We start from the raw sequence: 22037 nt of genomic DNA, 5'->3' as shown, positions 1-22037 counted from the left end.
TCTTTCTGGCACAGCGCGGGGAAATAAAGCGCCCAGAGCCGATGGTTCTCGCCTTGCTCTCATTTACATTCCATTCTTCTTTCTTTGTTTCTTTCTTTTTTGATTATGTGCAATCGCCAACTCCCCCGCAATCCATCAAAACCGAAATTGTTTTAAAACGCCTCATAGCGCTGAGGCCCCCGTGCTGCAGTGAGGGTTAGTTGGGTTCTCCAGCCCATTTGGGTTGTTGCGTCTGCCCCATCTGGTACCGTGATTACCCCTTTCCTGCCTCTCCCCAACGCCTTTGGGTTGGTTCACACATGCTTGCATGCCATTCGATGGCTCTGCAGTGGAGCACAGGCTGCGGCGTTCTCACATTCGACTGGCAGCCACAGCAGAATGCGTGAAGAAGAAGAAGAAGAAGAAGAAGAAGAAGAAGAAGAAGAAGAAGAAGAAGAAGAAGAAGAAGAAGAAGAAGAAGAAGAAGAAGAGGAGGAGGAGGAGGAGGAGGAGGAGGAGGAGGGAGAGAGGAGAAGGAGGAGGAGGAGAGCTTGGATTTAGGAACCCCCCTTCATCTCCCCTGGTGAGACTCCTCAAAGGGGCTCACAATCTCCTTGCCCTTCCCCCCTCACAACAAACACCCTGTGAGGTAGGTGGGGCTGAGAGAGCTCCAAGAAGCTGTGGCTAGCCCAAGGTCACCCAGCTGGCGTGTGTGGGAGTGCACAGGCTAATCTGAATTCCCCAGATAAGCCTCCACAGCTCAGGCGGCAGAGTGGGGAATCAAACCCGGTTCCTCCAGATTAGATACACGAGCTCTTAACCTCCTACGCCACTGCTGCTCCTGAACTGAGTCATCCTGGAAAATTACACACTCGATCTTCCCCTAGCTTTGATCCTGCTGGAAAAAAGGAGGATGGGTCCCCTGTGACCACTCAGCAAGACTTTCCCGGGGATCAGTGGATCTGCATAGGGAAAAGCCACTAAAGGCAGAAGCAAGGACAATGTCAGATCTTAAGACTGTAGCCAATAAGCAGACTCTGGATGCTTGATCAGAAGTCTTTACTGAACACAGCTAGTAACTGGCTTTCAGGAAACCTGTTCTGCTGGGCTAAGAAAACACAGTTACATTTACCCCCTCTCAGAGTTCCTGCCGTAAATCCCCCCTCTCTGATTCCTATGGAATGTGAGAACAACACAACGAAAAGAACGATGTGTGGGAGTTGAGCATCTCAAGGCCAGTGCAGTGATAGTTCTCAGCCACCTGCCACCTCCTCCGGCTGAGAAGGCGTCAGAGCAGGGGCAGAGCAAGGGAGAACAGTGCCCGGGGTACGAGTGTATCCTGTGCCCCTGCCATGCCCCCACCATGCCCTGGAATGCCCCTGCCATGCACACCCCACACCCATGCATCCACGTGCCTGGGGTGTCCCACCCCAATCCCATTGCTGCTATGCCACTGTGCCAGAGTCACTTCTAGTTAGCTACAGTTACTAGCATCAAAAGAAAGTAAAAGAACACAGAAAGATCCTTTAATAGATGTCAAACTCACGTCCCTCCAGATGTTATGGACTACAGTTCCCATCATTGTAGACCATAACATCTGGAGGTCCGTGAGTTTGACACCTGTGAAAGGTGAAGACAGCTTCCCCCTCCCCACAGCCAGGTGTGAGTCCTTGCACCTAAGCCCCACTCTTTGATGGCGGGAGGGCACATCCTGACAGAGAACTAAGAGAGGTTGATTACAGAGTTGGCTGGATCAAACCCACTGTGCTGGAACTGAAATGCAATTCATCTATAATTACCCATTCACATAATCTGGAGGCCACCAGTGTGGCATATCGCCCCTGACAGTGATCAGGGAGGCCCAAGTCCAAATCCCCACTCTGCCCTGGAAATTCACCAGGTGACCTTGGGCCGGTCATGCATCCTCTTAGACTAAGCTGTCTTAAGCTGCTGTCATTGGCTGCTTTGGGTCCCCACTGAGAAGAAAAGTGGGAAATAAATACATTAAATGTTCAAGCCATCGTTGATGTTAACAACAGGAGATGGGAATTGCTGGGACTTAAGACAACTCTGGTCGTGTGCTCTGAGCTTAAAACATTTTGCCAGTAATTTGGGAGGAGCTTGTTCGAGACGGAAGCGGCATGAGCGTGCTCAGAGGAATAATTATTTTGTTCGTGTCCTTTTGGCTGCTAAAGGGGGAAAATGCAGAAAAATCTGGTCCCGTCTCTGCACGGGTGCATCTCTGCCACCCAGCAAGAAATCCATCTGTGAGGAAAGGGCAAAGATCCGAAGGACTAGACAGTGGGGGGGGCAGTTTGGAGTGCTTCCACCTGCACATGCAGGTGCTCACACCTTGAGAGAAATCCACCAGAGCTTCCTGCTGTTCTCAGAATAGCAGCAAAAGGCTCTGAGTTTATACAGTCAGCATCATGAAGAGATAAAAGCTGTCTCTGCACATTCCCTTCCTCTTCAGGCTGCAAGTGGAGGAAAGGTAAAGGCAAAGCGTGTTTGGGAAAGATATAGCAAAGCGGCTGCTCATTAATGACCGCCAGGTGATGTCACATCACGATATTTGCCCCACAGCGGTTCCTCTCGTGTAAAAAGCAGCTGCATCAGGAAAATGTCAAAGCCGCCGCCCTGTCTCGCCTCTTCCAACCGTATCATCCTCTTAATCTTCACTGATTCAGTTTTGGGATTCTTTTTGCCATTTATCAAGATGGTGTTCTTTCTCTCTCTGTCTCTCAATTTGTTTTTTCTCCTTTTGTAAAAATACAAAATTAGAACGATAAGATGCCCCAAGTCGTAGGAATATGAGGCTGCCATCTGAAATTTACTTCCCTTAAGCATGATGGCTCTTTCTCCTGAGTAGGCTTGCTTAATATTGCTCCCAAAATGTTCCAGAGACTCAAACCCCTTCCGCACATGCAGAACAATGCACTTTCAATCCACTTTCACCATTTTTTGCAAGTGGATTTTGCTGTTCCTCACAGGTGCAAAGTGCATTGGAAGTAGATTGAAGGTGCATTATTCTGCATGTGTGAAATTGCAAATAGATCTCAGGGTTGAGTCCTGGTTCAAACAGGGGTGCCCTCTGGACTAAAGAAAAATGTCCTGTCCCTTTAAAAGCGGCTTTGCATGCAGAAATGGGTAGCTAAAAGCTTTTCATGGCAAGGAGGAAAAGAAGACTTGATTAAAGGAACAGGAGTTTTTTTGCTGTAGACAGTTGGCATTCCTAGTTCTCCAAGGGCAACTCAAGCCATAGGGTATCTTGTACCAACAAGGACTTCCATTTTATTTTTAAATTTTTCAAGGACAGAGAGTCTGCAACTTCCCTTGGGCAGCTTGTTCCATTCCTGAACTTTTCCAATTGCTGGCAGGGTTTCCTGAAACTTCAACTGAAAGGACTGCCAACCGGTAGGGTAGTGATCCCCAACATGGCATTGGCTGGAGTTGGCCAGGTGGGGAAACTCTTCCTTTTCTCCCCCCTGGGATGAGGGATGCTGAGTTAATGGCAAGAGGCATCCTTCCGCCCTTGGTGTGACCCGACACATCTCTTTCCAGTTGACCTTGTTGAATCTCCTGGCCTAGGCAAAATATGATCTGACAACAGAGTAACCAAAGGACCACTTTCTCCCATATGAATTTGCCAGCTTGCTGAGGTCTTCAGTAGATGCTCTGCTCCATGCCGCCACTCATAAGAGGTTCAGTACAGGGCCTTGTCAGGCTCCCTGTTACATTTTGGACAAATAATCAATAAGCAGACTCTGGATACAGGATCAGTAGTCTTTATTGAGTTGGCATCTAGTACTCAGGCGTCAGAAAGCCATTTCTGGCAATCCTGGCTTTTACAGTCATATTTATTCCCCTTTTGACTCCCCTGGATTCCCCCCTCCCTTCTTCCCATAGGATGTGAGAAAACGAGGTGTGGAAGACCAAGTATCCCAAGGCCAGGACAGCGATAGTCTCCTGTTGGGCTGCGCCCGTGGCTTCCACTCATCCTCCCCTCCCTTCCGGAGTACCATGCGGGTTCAGCCTAGTTATCTACATTACTAAGCGCATAGAAACAGGACAAAGGCCTATTAGCATATGATAGATACATAGAAGATCAGCACTTGCACCCCCACCCCAGTTCCTTCAGTCCACGTGTGCCCCCTGATGCCTCCATGTCTCCTGGCAGGAGGAGGCAGGTGCCACTCCTGACACTCCCAATGTTACAGAATACCCCCACAGATGTATTGTCAAAGGCTTTCACGGCCGGATTCAGCTGGTTCTGGTGGGTTTTCCGGGCTGTGTGGCCGTGGTCTGGTGGAAACAGACTTTTCTCTGTGTTACACCTCTGAAGATGCCAGCCACAGATGCAGGCAAAATGTTAGGAACAAGATCCACCAGACCACGGCCACACAGCCCGGAAAACCCACCATCCCCCACAGATGTTTGTGTGCATCCCGTTCTTCTCCTCTTCTCCTCCAAGTGTTTAGAACAGAGGTCCAAGGCTCTTTTGAGCCTGTACGTGCCTTTGGAATGTTGAAACAGGGTGGTTCTGTCACAAAATGGCTGCTGCAGGAGGCGGAGCCAACCACATAATGCCAGTGAATATTAGGCTTACACACAAACACATACGAAGCTGTTTTACATTGTTATCAAGCCATTAATTCATCAAGCTCCCTATTGTCTACTCTGACTGGCACTGGCTCTCCAGGGACTCAGGCCTTTCACATCACCTACTATTTAATCCCTATTAATTGGAATTCCTGGGGTTTTTTAACCTGGGATCTTCTGCATGCCGGAATGCTCTTTCACTGAGCCACGACTTTACCCAAGAAGTGGTCAGGTTGATTGTAATTTTATTCAGTGCAAAGGAACCACTCTGCAAACATGCTTGGTTCTGAAATATTTTCGTGCACACACACACACAGCTTCCCTTCAGAAGCACCATCAAGATCCTTGGGCTGTGGTGGCAGCTGCTGCCGAAGCAACTGTTAAAAAAAACCCTACACGTCCAATGAGATCTCCATTGTCCAATTGGATTTTAAACCAAATGTTGTATGTTACTGCTTTGTTGCTGCTTAATTCAATGGTTAGAATGTCAAACTAGAATCTGGGGGTGCCAGGTTCAAATCCCCACTCTGCCATACAGGGACATACCACCCAGGGGGACATATGGGGTCAAATGTCCACGGGCTGCAGCCATTTAGTCACGTGGGGTGGAAAATACACACACACACCCTCTCCTCCTTCCCCCCAGGTCCATATACTGACTTCAAGACCTGGTGCAAAAAAACTTTTTTGGGGTCATGGTGGGGGAGGCCGGCTGCCCATATGGGGGTTAGGGGCAGAAAATGTATGCCCCAGGCTACATTTTGCCTAGATACGCCTCAGAAATACATAGGATGGCTAGCTGTGGTGGGTTTTTCAAGCTGTGTAGCCATGATCTGGCAATTTTTGCCCTTTAAATTTCACTTGCAACGGTGACTGCCATTTTCAGAGGCACGTCATGGTAAGAAGTGTTTCTCTCTATGACCAGACCATGGTCACACAGCCTGGAAAACTTACAGCAGCCACCTGGTTCTGACTATGAAAACCTTTGACATTGGGTAGCCTTGGTGTATGTAGATTTACATTAGTGGCAGAGTTTAGCAGATACCAATAAAAAACAGATGCTAGTGAGTTGCCTAACATAAAAGTTTACTAGTTTAAAGAAAACAATAAGGACTATATTATCCTGTTACGTACTGTGTGGTTCTAGAAGCTGGCACATGTTCCAACTGGGAAGGCCAAATAGGCACAGAACAAAGAAAGCAAGTTGACTTTATAACCTCAGGTATGTGTGCTCATAGGCCCCTTCCGCACATGCAGAATAATGCACTTTCAATCCACTTTCACAATTGTTTGCAAGTGGATTCTGCTATTTTGCACAGTAAAATCCAGCTGCAAAGAGCATTGAAAGTGGATTGAAACTGCATTATTCTGCATGTGCGGAAGGGGCCGCAGACAAGTAACAAATGGCTACTACACTGGCCAATGCCTAATCAATAGGTCAGCTCATTAGAATGTGACTTGAACATATTGTTTACATGCCGATAGTTAACACTTGCGTGACTGGTTGTGGCAGACACTTGCAAATCCCAACGTTTGAACTAGTCACGCTGTCTCAGCCTAACCTACTTCACACAGGAGGGTAAAATGGAGGAGAGGAAAATGATGTAAGGAAGGTGGAGTATTGATGAAGTCAATAAAAACTGTGCTTTCTTTGACATTTGAGCCCACTGGATCGTCACATTCAACTATTATTGATGACCATGTTGGATGCTTTTTGTAGAAAGGCAGGTTATAAATAGGTATCAATAAATATGTAAAAGAGGTGAATGCTCCATCCTTTGCATGCAGGTGCATTGCAGTCTTTAGGCCCAATCCAGTGTGCCTCCCACACACCAGTTGAGCATACGGCCAAGTCCCCTGTGAACCATCCCACAAGACTCCCTGAGGGTGGCATTTGCAAGGTGTTGCTTGAGCTCAGAGCTCACACGCCTAGCACCATTCAGCTTCCTTGCTGTGCCAGGTGCTCAGGTGTGACTCCAGTTCCCAGTAACAGTCCAGTGGGAGGGAACTACTCAGGCAGGGTGATTTCCTGCTGGGTGCCTGGTGCTGCAAATGGTGGAGTGTGCCCTTTGTTTTCTTAAGGGGTTTGTTTACAGGCCACTGCAGAGGACATTAGCAGGGCTAGCTTGTCTAAGGGGGCTATTGTTTTTAAATTACACTTGCAAAAGGCCTAATAACAACACTCAGCGTTTGCACAGCACTTCAAGATTATGGTAGCACTATGTATGAACCTCCAATAAGGTTAGTCACTGTGATTAAACCTGCATTGCACATGTTGGGGCTGAAGCAAACTGTGTTTTGGTGCTTTAAGAAAGATTTGGCGGTGTAATTAAAAAGGACGTTCTTTTAGGGGAACCAGCAGGAGAAAAGTGAAGTGAGGGAATGAAAACATGCCCAGAATTATATGGAAAAGGTCCAAGGCAGAATCAGAATTCTGATTCCACTTCTGCTTGTCACCTCAAGGCCTTCTTTGGCCCTCCCCTTCCTACCTGGTCATTCCAGTCACGCCATCCCTTGCTTTATTTCCAGGAATACAATATGCACGGCTGGTGGGTCGGAGAGCTGAACCATGTGGTGGGGATTGTCCCCAAGGAATATCTCATGCCGGCCTACGATGTGGAAGGCGTATGAACAGCAGGTAGAACTGAAGTCTTGATTCAAGATGTTGTTGGGGGGGGAGGGGTGATTTACTGTATGATTATCTCCCATGAGGAAATTCTCATGAGTAAGTACTGTACAGGGGAGGTCACGTGGTATAGCCCTAGCTGACTCATGGTGACCCCATAGGGTTTTCAAGGCAGGAAACGTTCAGAGGTGGTTTGCTGTTGCCTGTTTCTGCCTCATGCCCCTGCATTCCTTGGAATTCTCCCATCTGGGGTCGAGACTGAGATTGTGTGACTAGCCCGCTTGTAGTCGACCCACGCGGTCAGCGTAAGAACGAGACGAGACGCGGAGATAACATCTGGTGGAGATCGCCAGCAGCGGGAGACCGGAGGTCCGTGTTCCTAGCGAGTCTCCCGTCTGCCGGTTCCTGGCACCTTTTATTGTTACTCTATCGGGGGCGTGTAGGAGGGAGGACTGCGGGGGAGTTCCGGGAGAGCGGGAGGCCGGGAGATCATCATGTGATGCATGATCTCATCTGGCTACGTGCGGAGAGGAGCGTACGCGTCTGAGCCTAATCCTCACCTGGGGGCAAGACCATTGTCCCTGCGCCCGGTGATTGAGCCAGACAGTTCATGACCCGTGACTCATGGGGGGATGAGGAGTGGGGGTGCGATGCGACCGGCAAGGCCGCAGGTCCGTTGGCGTCCCAACGTTCTACTACGGCACTGCTGGGTCGGCAGTGCACTACTACACCCAAGGTCACCCACCAAGTTTCCACAGGATTCGAACCTGGGTTTCCGGGATCCAAGTCTGACACCTTAACCACTATACCACACCGGCTCTCAGAAGACTCTGCAGAGGAAGGCAACAGCAAACCAGTTCTATTTAATCACTTGCCTTGAAAGCTGCTTGCTGGAGTTGCCATGTCAGCCGTGACTTACTTACTTACCTATTTGTTTGTTTGTTTTTGTTTGCTTGTTTGCCGCTCTCCCGAAACTGCTCAGAGCGGCACACAACATTCATACAATACAATACGGTATAAAAATTACTAAGTCAATCAATATCTAATGATTAAACAATAAACACACACTAAACAAGCTAAAACTCACACGCGACCGATAAAAATCCTTACGTGCTCCCACCCTCCTAGGAGAATCTGGCAATAGTACAGATGACACTGAAAGACAACGGGGAGGGTTTGGCCTCAACTGAATGCTTGGTGAAATAATTCACGTTTACGGGCCCTGCAGAACTCTGCAGGGCCCTAATAGAAACTGCTAAAGCATTCCACCAAGCGGGGGCCACAGAAGTAAATACCCTGGCTCCGGTTGAGGTCAGACGTATTGCCAAGGGGCCAGGAATCACCAGGAGGTTAGCCTCTGAAGAACGGACGGTCCGATTAGGGCAGTATCGGGAGATGCGGTTTCTTGACAATCCTTTACACACCCATGAGTCCCACACCATGCTGTAGAGCTTGCGTTTGGTCCCTTCCGCACATGCAGAATAAGGCACTTTTAATCCACTTTCACAATTGTTTGCAAGTGGATTTTGCTATTCCGCACAGTAAAATCCAGATGCAAAGTGCATTGAAAGTGGATTGAAAGTGCATTATTCTGCATGTGCGGAAGGGGCCTTAGTTCCACTGAGGCCTATGTTACACTGACTAGTCAGTTGTTTTGCCAAGGCTCAGAACTGTCTGCTTTCACTTTGCTGCCTCCTGGAAAGACTGCCTAGCAATACACAGAGGAATAGCGAGACCCTTCAGATGAACTTTCCCCTGTGCATCCCCATTGTTCAATGATGCAGACCTTAAAACCTCCATCCTTGGCTGCTTACAAACTGATAGCTTGCCAAAGTCAGATTTTGCATCAGCTGGCAGCCTTCTTCAGGGGTGACTTGGAGTTAATTGAAGAGCACCTAAGGGGATTGAAATAAACCGTGCTGCTCTTTTCATAACCACCAGGAGGTGGTGCTGTTGCCTAACTTTTCTTTAAAGGATGCTCTCCCTAAAACAGGCGACCCAAAAGCAGGAAGGGAAGCCTAAAAGAGGGGGAATTTGGCAGTGAGGGAGTGCAGAAGGCTGTTGCTTGTCTGTTCTGATGTCAATGTCGTATTGGAGATTCCTGACTCTCTTGATCAGGGGACCACCCCTCCCCCAATCTTTTTGATCTTGTGGGCACATTTTGAATTGTGATGGGTACAAGATGGCCACCTGGGAAGCCCAAGGGCAGGCGATAAGAGGGGTAAATATTTTTTAAAATACACTGGGAGAGAAGAGTCAGAGTGAGGGAATAAAACCAGCACCATAGTGGCAGCTGTCACTGAAATGTTATTTGAATCTTTACAGACAATCAGATCTCAACTTGCCAATTAGAACCCACCTTGCCCCACTCACTTGCTGAAAACATTTGGCCAGGACCAGGAGAGGTGTTGGCGAGTATTACGCCCCCAAACCCTCCTCTAGATGTATAGGGACACTGTCTGGCTTATTCTAAGCCAGAGAGAGAGAGAGAGAGAGGAGAGAGAGAGAGGAGAGAGAGAGAGAGAGAGAGAGAGAGCCCCAAGTCATTATTGACCCATGGGGTGATGTCACATCATGACATTTACTTGGCAGACCATGTTTATGGAATGGTTGGCTATTGCCCTCCCCACTCATCTACCCCCAGCAAGCTGGCTTCATATTTTACTGACCTCAGAAGAATGGAAGGCTGAGTTAACCTCAAGCCAGCTGCCTGCCAGGGGCAAGCTCAGATCATGAGCAGGGCTTTGACTGTACTATAGAAGCTTACCACTCCGTGCCATAGGGCTCCTTAATAGAAAATGTTTATCTTTACTGTCTCTTAAATAGTATTGTATAGTATTGTATTATTCGATTTGTATTCCGCCCTCAACAGAAGGCAGAGGCGTAGCTCCAAGGGGAAAGGGGGCACGACGAGCCAGGTGCAGGCCCCTGTGGGGGTGTGGCAGGGGCGTGGTGGGGGCAGGACGGGGCGGGATGGGATGGGATGGGGCCAGCGGAAGCACCAGTACACCGGGCACTTTTCCCCCTTGCTACGCCTCTGCCTGAAGGGCTCAGGGCGGTGAACAACAACAGCATAATAGCAAACATCAGTAATCATAACATCAAGCAACAAAACATCAATAAACATAACATTATAAACATAACATTATAAACATAGCATTATAAACAACAAAAACATGAATAATCATTACATCATAAGTTATAAGGCAACAATAATCATAGCTGAAGGGCAACAGGTATATTTGGTATATGTAACCCTGTCAAGCAAAGTTGCGGACGGAAATGTGGATTGTGCGGCACATCAAATTAGAATAGTTTATCTGTCAAAAGACCAGCTGTTTTACCTCAGAAGTTCATGAAAACATAAGCAGAACTTTACTTAACCTGAGAGAGATATTTACTTTATATACACAGTATCACATAATGGTTACATGCACGGCTCATGGTTTGTTACAGTTTGGTTGCGTTACAATATCTTTTAGTCTAGTCAGAGCACATTTCTATATCATTTGGTTTACAACAGTATACAGAGCACAGAGCACATCTTTTCTCTTAGTCAGTCAGGCAGTCTCAGAGTGTGTGTGTGAGGGAACAGAACACTACCAACGGATTTTAACTGTCACCTTTAGAACGTTCGTGCAGCTTCCCAGAATTCCATGCTGCACTTGCTGCTGCTGCATGCAAAGCAAGGCTGGAAATTCCAACAATAGCAACATACATAATCAACATAGATAGACATAATAAGCACAGATAGTGCCTTTCCCCTTCTGTAGCCTAAGACTACTGAAAACACAATGTCCTAAGACTACCACCCAATCAGTCTATAGCCACTACAGTCTAGTCCAGTGATGGCGAAACTTTTCGAGACCGAGTGCCCAAATTGCAACCCAAAACCCACTTATTTATTGCAAAGTGCCATCATGGCAATCTAACCTGAATACTGAGGTTTTAGTTTAGAAAAAACGGTTGGCTCAGAGGCGTGCGTTACTCGGGAGTAAGCTGGGTGGTAGTTGGTGGCTTTGCTTTGAAGCAACCATGCAACTCTTCCAATGGGTGAATCACGACCCTAGGAGGGTTTACTCAGAAGCAAGCCCCATTGCCAGCAACCAAGCTTACTCCCGAGTAAAGGATTGCGCTTTAGTTATTTGCATGAACATCAGTGAGGTTTAACAGCACTTAACAGGGTTACCTACACTGCTTCCCCAAAACTAGGTCTTAGGATTAATGCTAATAATCGAGCCCAGCGGCCCAGGCCAGCCTAGATGTTGGGGGGGGGGAGCATTCTGTTTGTGTGTGCCCACAGAGAGGGCTCTGAGTGTCACCTCTGGCACCCATGCCATAGGTTCGCCACCACTGACCTACAGCATAACCATCCCAAGGCAGTCATTTAGAATTCTCCGCTGGCTGCTGTTGACTCCGTGGAGAGGGGAGCGAATGAACATTCATTTTCCTTTACAGCAACTGTTCCAAAAGCATGACTACAAAGTTGATTGTGTAGGTTGGGGTCCCAAAGATGGTATGTGCCCGGCAGACCTGCCCTTTGACCTGGAGAGCCAGCGTGGTGTAGTGGTTAAGAACAGGTGGATTCTAATCTGGAGAACCGGGTTTGATTCCTCATTCCTCCACCTGAGTGACAGAGGCTTATCTGGTGAACCAGATGTGTTTTCGCTGAGTGACCTTGGGCTAGTCACAGTTCCCACTGAACTCTCTCAGCCCCATTTACCTCACCAGGTGTCTGTTGTGGGGAGAGGAAGGGAAAGGAGCTTGTAAGCCACCTTGAGTCTCCTTACAGGAAAGAAAGGTGGGGTATAAATCCAAATTTTGTATTATTATTATTATTATTATTATTATTATTATTATTATTATTATTACTCTGGCACCCACATGCCATAGGTTCGCCACCCACTGACCTACAACATAACCATCCCAAAGGCAGTCATTTAGAATTCTCCGCTGGCTGCTGTTGACTCCGTGGAGAGGGGAGCGAATGAACATTCATTTTCCTTTACAGCAACTGTTCCAAAAGCATGACTACAAAGTTGATTGTGTAGGTTGGGGTCCCAAAGATGGTATGTGCCCGGCAGACCTGCCCTTTGACCTGGAGAGCCAGCGTGGTGTAGTGGTTAAGAACAGGTGGATTCTAATCTGGAGAACCGGGTTTGATTCCCCATTCCTCCACCTGAGTGACTGAGGCTTATCTGGTGAACCAGATGTGTTTTAAGCTGAGTGACCTTGGAGCTGAGTGGTTCCCACTGAACTCTCTCAGCCCCATTTACCTCACCAGGTGTCTGTTGTGGGGAGAGGAAGGGAAAGGAGCTTGTAAGCCACCTTGAGTCTCCTTACAGGAAAGAAAGGTGGGGTATAAATCCAAATTTTGTATTATTATTATTATTATTATTATTATTATTATTATTATTATTATTATTATTATTATTATTATTATTATTCCCTTAGCCCAGATATGCCAAGAATGTTTCTAAGTAATAGGAAAGGAAAAGTATTGTATCTTATGCATGCTCCCTTTATTAGGAATCACATCTTGTAGGTTCTGAGCCCAGCCAATGAAAGTAAGTGGGTGCTGGTGAACAGTGACTCACCTGAAACAGTGAACAGAAAGCCCTAGGTGACTGCAACAGGGTTTGTCGCAAAGACATGACAGTGTCTCTGTGGCTGAAATTTCCCTAATTTGCTCCGGTTAAACTGGGAGGAATATTGTCTCTGGCTCCATCTTCTGGCCTCTCCTATCTACTAGAGCCAGTCAGGAAGTCCCCCATGCTAGAAGAAAGGGGGAAGAAGCACAGAGGTGGATTTTGAGATTGGTCATGAATAAAATTAAAGTGAGGTCAAGTCTCTCAGAAGGGAGAGAGCACATGGTTAAAGAGTTAGGAGCTTTGGATAAGAATCAGTCACAGTGGTTTAAAGGGGGCATTTTATTAAAAGAGTGGTCAACTTTCAACGTGGAAGCATGAAATCGCACAAAGGAGGAGGAGTTTGGATTTATACCCCACCTTTTTCTCCTATAAGGAGACTCAAGGGGGCTTACAATCTCCTTTCCCTCTCCCCCCCCCCCCCACCAACAACAAACACCCTGTGAGGTGGGTGGGGCAGAGAGAACTCCGAAGAACCAAGGTCACCCAGCTGTTGGAGGTTCCCCAGATAAGCCTCCACAGCTCAAGTGGCAGCGTGGGGAATCAAACCCAGATTAGAGTGCACCTGTTCACTACACCACGCTGGCATATGGCTTATCTGGGCCTGCAGACACCACAGATCATGGGCCTGTACTCCTGCCTGCTTCCAGTCCTACTTTGCTGCTGGCTCCCTACTTCATAAGACTAGGCCCAGAGACATTGTAAAAGCAGCCTGTGTGTGTTATCCCATATATGGTTCTTAACTTGTGGCTCACTCATGCAAAAAGGCCATCTGCCACTATTGCTTTCTTCAAAGGGCTGGTTCCAGGTTTGTATGGGATCTGGGCAACAGGTGACATAGTAAGGCTTCTTCCTACCCCTCAGAAAGTTACATCTCAGGCCTTTAATCCTCTGTCCTGCAGGGGAAACAGCAGGGAGGGGCACTTACAGACATTTCTGAAACAGAATCAACACACGCCGTGCACACTTTCAGTGGAGAGTCAACATAGCAGAGCCCGGGTTGATGCAGAGGCGCCCTGACTCTCTGGATATGCCATCTACCTGCATGCCTACTTGCTGGGCTGTTTGGAACTCTCACCTGTGTTGACCACACAGAACAAAGAGTAACTGGCAGTATTGAATTATCATTATCTGTTTGTTATGTCTCATCTCACGAAAAATAGAATTCAAATGTTTGCTGTTGTTTTTCACTCCTAGATCTCTGTGGGTCCCACCTCTTCCCATTGCTCTACTTTGCTGACCCAACAGATGTGCTTCTTTGCTATTCCTAAGACACACATGTACACCACAAGATATGCGTATGTCCCTTGACCCACACCAGGACTCTTACAAAAGCAATACCCTCTCTCTCGTTCCTTTGGGCTTTTCACACTGAGATTTACATTCTAAACTTTGCCTCGCTACTTTCTCTGTCCAGCTCCATCCACCGCCTGCCTTCATTCTGGAAGTTTACTCAGACCTGAGATCATTGGAATTTCCAAACATGTAATAGTAGGAAGTATTTTTGTTCCCAGAACACTCAAAAGGAATCAGTAAGTTTTGACGAGAATCCAAAATAAACACTTTATTTCTTCTGTGGTTGCAAATTGTTTATCATGCTAAAGTTTTTTTTAAAAAAGAATCAGACTATCCAAATTGTATGGATTTTAGCTGAGGCTCACAACATCTAGTACAATTATTAGAATAAAAGTTATTTAGACAATCCAAGGTGAACAAAGTCCATTCTCATCAGAAACCCTTATATGATAATTGGCACCATTAAGTATAATCAATACCATATAAGAATGAAAGATTATTAAAAAGCAGTAAAATATCTTGGTCAGGGTGTTACTTCAGATGAAAGAAAGAAAACTGTTCCATCATCTCTTACCTTTCAAACAAAATTTAGTTGCCAGCAATGCTCAAATTTTAGGACCCAAATAAGGTAATTTTTGTTAGTTGTGGTTATCTCTTGCTGTCTCATCATTGAACCAAGGAGACTGGAGTGGTGTAGTGGTTAAAAGCAGTGGACTCCAATCTGGAGAAGCAGGTTTGATTCCCCACCCCTCTACATGAATGGCAGACTCTTATCTGGTGAACTGGGTTTGTTTCCCCACTTTAGTATATCCTTGCTGGGTGAATTTGGGCAAGTCACAGTTCTTCAGAACTCTTCTACCTACCTCATGAGGTGTCTATTTTTATTTATTTATTGGAAGTCTATCCCACCCTATCCCTGTTGTGGGGAAAAGAAGGGAAGGAGTTTGTAAGCTGCCTTGAGTCTCCTCGAAGAAGAAGAAGAAGAAGAAGAAGAAGAAGAAGAAGAAGAAGAAGAAGAAGAAGAAGAAGAAGAAGAAGAAGAAGAAGAAGAAGAAGAAGAAGAAGAAGAAGAAGAAGAAGAAGAAGAAGAAGAAGAAGAAGAAGAAGAAGAAGAAGAAGAAGAAGAGGAGGAGGAGGAGGAGGAGGAGGAGGAGGAGGAGGAGGAGGAGTTTGGATTTATATCCCCCCTTTCTCTCCTGTAGGAGACAAAGGGGCTTACAATCTCCTTGCCCTTCCCCCCTCACAACAAACACCCTGTGAGGTAGGTGGTAGAAGATAAAGGTAGGTGAGGTAGGTGAGGTAGGTGAGGTAGAAGTGAGGTAGAAGATAAAGGCAAGGTATAAATCCAAACTCTTCTTCTTCTAAGAGGAATTTGAGTAGCAGTACAATCCACCAGCATAGCGGTTAGTGTGCTGGCTTAGGCCAGGGAAGATCAAGGTTCAAATGTTTGTATTCTGTTGAACTTGCTGGAGGGCCTTGGGCCAGGCTGTCTTGGCCTAGCCTACCTTCACAGGGTTGTTGTGACAAAAACCTGGAGGTGGGGAGAACTGCACCTGCCCCCCTGGGCTTTTTGGAAGAAGGTTGGGATCAGAGTGTGACGGATAAAGCCAATTGCCTGTACAGTAAGCCTGCACAACTTGTGAACTGCTCACTTGAATTCCACAGGTGTGCCATGTACTGGGACACACAGGTTCACTGAGACCACTCCCCCATACGTCCAGTAGCTATCGAGGGAGGGGGCAGACAAGCAGGCACCACTTTAAAGTGTCACACGGGGGCACACTGGGCCGGTCCCCTGTACCTCCAGGAGCAAACAGCAGCTTGCCCGCCCTCCAGCCACTCACTCTCTCGCCGTCACCAGCTGCCCGGTGCCTCTTCAGGATAAGTTCTTCTGCCCCACCCCCACACACCACTCTTTTGCATGCAGGGCAGCCGGCCCATCTCTTTCCCAACCTCAGAGGCACCCTGTGTTTACCAACTCACCCTTTACACCCAGCCTCTGGCAGACTGCCTCCAAGTTTGGGGGAAAGGCAGAAGCTTGAGTAAGCGGCTCCTCTTTCCTGGCAAGCCCACTCCTTGTCCAACTCCTAGTCTGGATTTATGCTCTGCTTTTCTCAACCATAAGGATTCGCAAAGTGGCTTACAAACTCCTCCCCTTCTTCTCCCCTCAAGAGACACCTGGTGTGGTAGGTGGAGCGGAGAGAGTTCAAAGAGGATTGTGACTGACCCAAGGTCACCCAGCAGGCTTTGTGTAGAGGAGCAGGGAATCAAACCCAGTTCTCCAGTTTAGAATCCACCGCTCTTAACCTTTACAGCACACATGATTTCAGTACAAACTTTGATTCTTTATTGTTACATAAATTCCACTTTTCATGTCCCAGGGTCGAGCATTTGCACGAAACACGTGCTCTGGTGAGTCATGGCTTATAGTATGCCATTTTCTTAATGCCATATCTTGGGGGAGATGTCACACAGTGGAAGATTGCCCTGCCAACACCTGGATCTCTGGGATGATAAAAGCGATCTTGCCTTCGCCTTCCAAGACTCCAGATCTAACTATGTTAGTTTTTACTGAACTGCACCTCCAGCATGTGACAGAGCAGAGCTATGAGACTGCCAGCCATCTGCCACGCAGTGATGCCAGCTAATGAGAAGCCATTTCGTTCCTCTATACTTCAGGTGTAGAGGGTGTTAAAGCCACAAGGTGGCAGTAGCAAACTGCTCACCTGGAACATCCAAATTCCCAAACCAGGGAAGAAACTTGGAGCTCTTCCCATAATCCACAGAGATAAAGGGCAAACGGAAGAGTCTTGTCACAAGGTGAAGATTTCAGTTCTTGGTGCAGATAATCCTAATGGACAAACTGTATGTGGTTTTTCATCAATATGTTTGTTTGTTTTTAAAAAAAATATGTGTGTGCCATTCAGTCACAGCTGACTTATGGCAACCCTTTTCGCAGCAAGAGACATTCAGAGATGGTTTCCCATTGCCTGCCTCCATGTGGCCTGAGAGAGTTCTGAGAGGACTGTGGCAAGCCCAAGGTCACCCAGCAGGATTCAGGTGGAGGAGTAGGGGATCGAACCTAGTTCTTCCGATTCGGGTTAACCACAACACCACACAGGATCTCTGGTTTTTAAATGGACCGCCTGATATGCATGTGAAGAAGGACTCTTTAGCAACATTCTGCTAATTTTTTTAAAAAAATATTCTTTCTTTTTCCCCTAACTGTTCCCAATCATGGATGCTGTTGCATTTAAGAAATGGCCGGATCCATCCCCCTTAGAAGTGCGGCACCCACAATGTGTTGCAACAGAATTGCCACAGGGCTTTGGGTTTCTCTCGAAGTGTTTGCATGGGCATTATGAAGAGACCTTGACGGGGCACTGGCTCGTCTGTCCACGTCTCCCATAGGTTCATCCAACCTTCCCACTTGACCTTGCCAAGATGCTAGCACAAGATAAAAAGGGCTCGATGAAAATATGAAAAAGGTATATACAGACCCTTGATCTGTCAAATGCCTTGGAAGTCTGACAGCATGTGTCCCTTTGTAAACATGCTGGAGGAGGGGGAGTCAGATAGGTTTGCCCCTCTGTGTGGGGTTTTCCATGAGCAAATGAGCAAGGTTTGCTTTGGACTGAAGCCCTGTTTTACAGGTAACAGCAAACACATATACACCTGTTTGTAAGGAAGAGCCAGTTTCATGTTCACCTTATAAAGGCACAAGGGTACCTGGATAAATGTGGGGTTTAAATCACACATTAAGCTGTATATACTTTGACTGTAATGTGAGAATTACTCAATGCATATATGAAGAAGAATCAAGGATGCACAGTATATGGATTGTATGTTCATTACACTGCGACTTTTGATTGTGTGTTCCTGCATTGCTGGGGGTTGGACTTGATATCCCTTGGGGTCTCTTCCATGACTTGTGATCAGAGCTGGACTTGGATGGTGTCAGTCTGGTCCTTTTTGGTCCTTAATTGGCCCAGATAGAGCCTCCATATTAGAACAAAATGAATTTCAGATCCTGATTCTATGTAGTTTAGATATTGTGATTTTTGCTAAAACTGCAACAATACAGTACCAAGTGGTTAGTGTGCATTCCATGAGGAGCATCTAACCCCAAGTAGATGTTCATACTGGAAAAGCACCTCATAGTATTGAGAGAGAACTTGTAAAGGGGGCAACTTGTCTAGAAGGGACAACTTGTCTAAATAGATTTTTTAAACAGATACCTTCAACCAGGTGACCTCATCATTGTTTGACCCTTCTTTTTTGGGATAAGGTAAAACATGAATTATTGGACTTTTGATCTTATTCTGTGGGATTTGCTTAAATGCACTAGCTGAAAGGAAAATAGGGGAACTTTCCATGGTCCTGAAGAAGATATCTAGCAAAACCCACATCATCAGCAATAATAGCACATTCCTTTCAGTGTGGATTCTCAGATCTGCTTCTAACAATATAGTTTCCTTTTGTAAAGGATACCCCCTATAGGAAATAGTATGCATGCCACAATTGATGTCTATACATGAATGGGACATACCTGGGCACAGAATGCTTCATTGTCATGGTTTTCCCCCACAATAGTATTCACAAATTCCTGGACAGAAAAAAAATACTTATTTCCCTCGACCAGCTTTTAAAAATTATTTATATGAAACTAAGAAGGGAGTGGTGACTTGAGGTTTGTCTAGCTACAATTTTGTCCTTGTCCCTTTTTCTGGGTGTGGAGTGGTATAATATATAAGGGGGAGGAGGAGGATTTATGTCCGTCCCACCTTTCTCTCCTGTAAGGAGACTCAAGGTGGCTTACAAGCTCCTTTCCCTTCCTCTTCCCACAACAGACACCTTGTGAGTTAGGTAGGGCTGAGAGAGTTCTCAGAGAACTTTAACTTGCTGAATATCACCCAACAGGAGTGTAGGAGTGCGGAAACACATCTGGTTCACCAGATAAGCCTCTGCCGCTCGGGTGGAGGAGTGGGGAATCAAACCTGGTTCTCCAGATTAGACTCCACCTGCTCTTAACCACTACATCACGCTAGCTCTCGTCGGATCTTGGAAGCTAAGAAGAGTCAGTACTTGGATAAGAGACTTCCAAGGGACACTTTCAGAGGAAGGCAATGTCAAACCACTTCTGCTTAATCACTTGACTTGGAAAAACTTCTGGGGTCACTGAGAAGCCAGGATGCTTCTATTGCGTTATGAAATGGTTCTCCTTACATAAAGTGAGCAAGACGTTCAAAATGCAACTTACCTGGCTCAGTGTTAGTTTGCTTCTGTGGCCAGCACCTTGTACAATTGTGCTGATCATTTAAAATTAGCAATTTTTGGAGAACTTTTGCATCTGCACAGCTGTGCGGAATAGCAAAACCCACTTGTAAACAATTGTGGAAGTGGATTGAAAGTGCATTATTCTGCATGTGCGGAAGGGGCCTATGTTAATCAAATGTACTAACTTAGATCACAAATACCTGGATGCCTGGGAACTATAGTTTGATGCAATCACTTCTGAGCATGCACCTGTGTTGCGGATGCTGTTGACTCCTCAAGTGAGAGAGCGGACATACCCTTGAAACATAGAAGGAGGAGGAGGAGGAGGAGGAGGAGGAGGAGGAGGAGGAGGAGGAGGAGGAGGAGGAGGAGGAGGAGGAGGAGGAGGAGGAGGGAGAAGAAGAGGGAGGAAGAGGAGGGAGGAGGAGGGAGGAGGAAGTTTGGATTTATATCCCCCCCTTTCTCTCCTGCAGGAGACTCAAAGGGGCTTACAATCTCCTTGCCCTTCCCCCCCTCACAACAAACACCCTGTGAGGTGGGTGGGGCTGAGAGAGCTCCGAGAAGCTGTGACTAGCCCAAGGTCACCCAGCTGGCGTGTGTGGGAGTGTACAGGCTAATCTGAATTCCCCAGATAAGCCTCCACAGCTCAGGCAGCAGAGCTGGGAATCAAACCCGGTTCCTCCAGATTAGATACACGAGCTCTTAACCTCCTACGCCACTGCTGCTACGCCACATAGCTGGCTTTGGAACATACAGTTTGCTTAGGATGACCCTGCCAACCCATTCATTCGAAGTCAGTAAATTGACATCATGCAGCTATCCACCACACTGCACACTTCCAACTGGGGAGGGAGGGAGGGAGGGAGGGAGGACGGACGGACGGACGGACGGACGGACGGACAGACAGACAGACAGACAGATAGATAATCCTGTAAGCAGAATATCAAGCAGAATGTAGCTTGTGTGCCACTTTAAATAAGAACAGACATCTTGGTTAAGACCACCCTTTTTACCTCAGAAATCATAAACAAAAGAACTTTACTTATACTGATACACACACACACACACAAAGTAACACTTTTATGTCAAGACATTTACAGTTCATCATTTGGTTACAGTTTGGTTACCAATAACAAGCATCGTTTACAGCATTAAACTGTCAGTCCGAGGCTTTTACATAGCTTTAGTTAACATAGCATCTTTCCTCAGTCAGAGAGCTACAGCCTCCAACTGTCACCTTTAGAATGTTTGCTGAGCTCTCCCAGAACTCCATGCCTGCCGCAATGCAAGGCTGCCAAATCCAACAGCAAGGTGCATTTTGAATATCTTGCTTACTTTATGTAAAGAGAACCGTTCCATAAAGCAATAGAAATATCCTGGCTTCTCAACTTGTTGAAGCTGTGTCCCCATGACAAACATAAAAGTGATTTTAGGGTTGGTTTCACTCTCACAGCTGCTCCCCTAAGCTGCTCTGGGAATTCAACTTTTGCAAGGCAGCAGAATGCACTCTTGGGAGATTTTTTTTTTAGCTGTTTTGCAGAAGTACAGCACCCAAGAGTTCTTGAAGGGGTGAAAGAAGCCATGATATTTCTACCAGTTTTTAGGTAGAAACACTCTGGACTAGTTTTGTTTTTCAGTGTAGCACCATTCATGTGAAGACAGGCTGTCATTTTCACAGGCCACTTCATACATCCAATGAAGCTGGGCAGTTATCTCTGGAAGTTTGGGCCAAATATACTGGCAAAGTTCTTGCATGATCAAAACTTTTTTGCGGGTGGGGGGAAATCCTTTGTTCATGAGAGTCAGAAAAGATCCACAGTTACGTTTCCAACATGGTGTTCTGTAGCCAGCATATACACTGGCATTTGTCTAAAACCCCTCTACACCTATGCTCTTATTTTATGATGCCAAAATGGTGTTGGTACAGCCATGTCCTCACAAGTGTGTTTCTCAGGTCCTGTTTATTGCTATCCCAGTGCTTGAGTCACCAAAGCAAGCCAAACCCTGGATTTTCTTCATCTCAGTGGAGTATGAGGGGCTTCAGAAGGACCCTGGAGGCATCTGTACAGAGCTCCCTTTAAGAAACTGCTATTAGCATAGGAATTTGGTGTGGAACTGCCCAATCTTTTGTGATTGGCCTTAGACTTTTTGAAGTTGTGGTTGCTCATGACCCCTACCATGGCCACAATTTTGTAGTTGTTAATGATCCCCTCTATGGCCATCATTTTGTGGCTGTCCATAATCTCCTCCATGGCAGCCATTTTGTAATTGTCATGATCCCCTCCCTTGACCGCCATTTTGTAGTTGTCCATGATCCCTACCACAGCAGCCATTTTGTAATTGTCATGACAGGGGCCAGGTCATCCATGTAAAGGAAAAGTGGAGCTGGCACACTAGCCAGAGATGTTGATGGGCCCTCCTGGTCATCACTGCCACCTGGGCTTCCAGAGCCCCATCCAAGAGGATCCCAAGATTCCATACCTGGTCCTTCTCGGGTAGAACCACCCCTTGCAACACTGGATGCCCCTTGATTCCCCAGGCTCAAGAGCTTGGCACACTCAGCACCTCTGTCTTATTGGGATTCAATTTCAATTTATTGACCCTCACCCAGT

At 46.7% G+C, this 22037-nt stretch overlaps 1 protein-coding gene across 1 annotated transcript in view; it reads left to right on the top strand.

Annotated features, from left to right (window-relative positions):
• Positions 1 to 14407, top strand: part of SKAP1 (src kinase associated phosphoprotein 1) — a 125111-nt gene extending 110704 nt beyond the window's left edge. The window contains exons 8-9 of the mRNA XM_048516442.1: positions 7108 to 7216; positions 14050 to 14407. Of these exons, the coding sequence (XP_048372399.1) occupies positions 7108 to 7209 (102 nt within the window). The 3' untranslated portion in view covers positions 7210 to 7216; positions 14050 to 14407. The remainder of the gene's footprint in view (positions 1 to 7107; positions 7217 to 14049) is intronic.
• The last annotated feature ends 7630 nt before the right edge of the window (positions 14408 to 22037 follow it).

The sequence above is a fragment of the Sphaerodactylus townsendi genome, linkage group LG15 (genome assembly GCF_021028975.2).
Source record: "Sphaerodactylus townsendi isolate TG3544 linkage group LG15, MPM_Stown_v2.3, whole genome shotgun sequence".
NCBI classification, from domain to species: Eukaryota; Metazoa; Chordata; class Lepidosauria; order Squamata; family Sphaerodactylidae; genus Sphaerodactylus; species Sphaerodactylus townsendi.
Note: the sequence above shows the minus strand (reverse complement) of the source record. Positions and strands in the feature narration are given on the sequence as shown.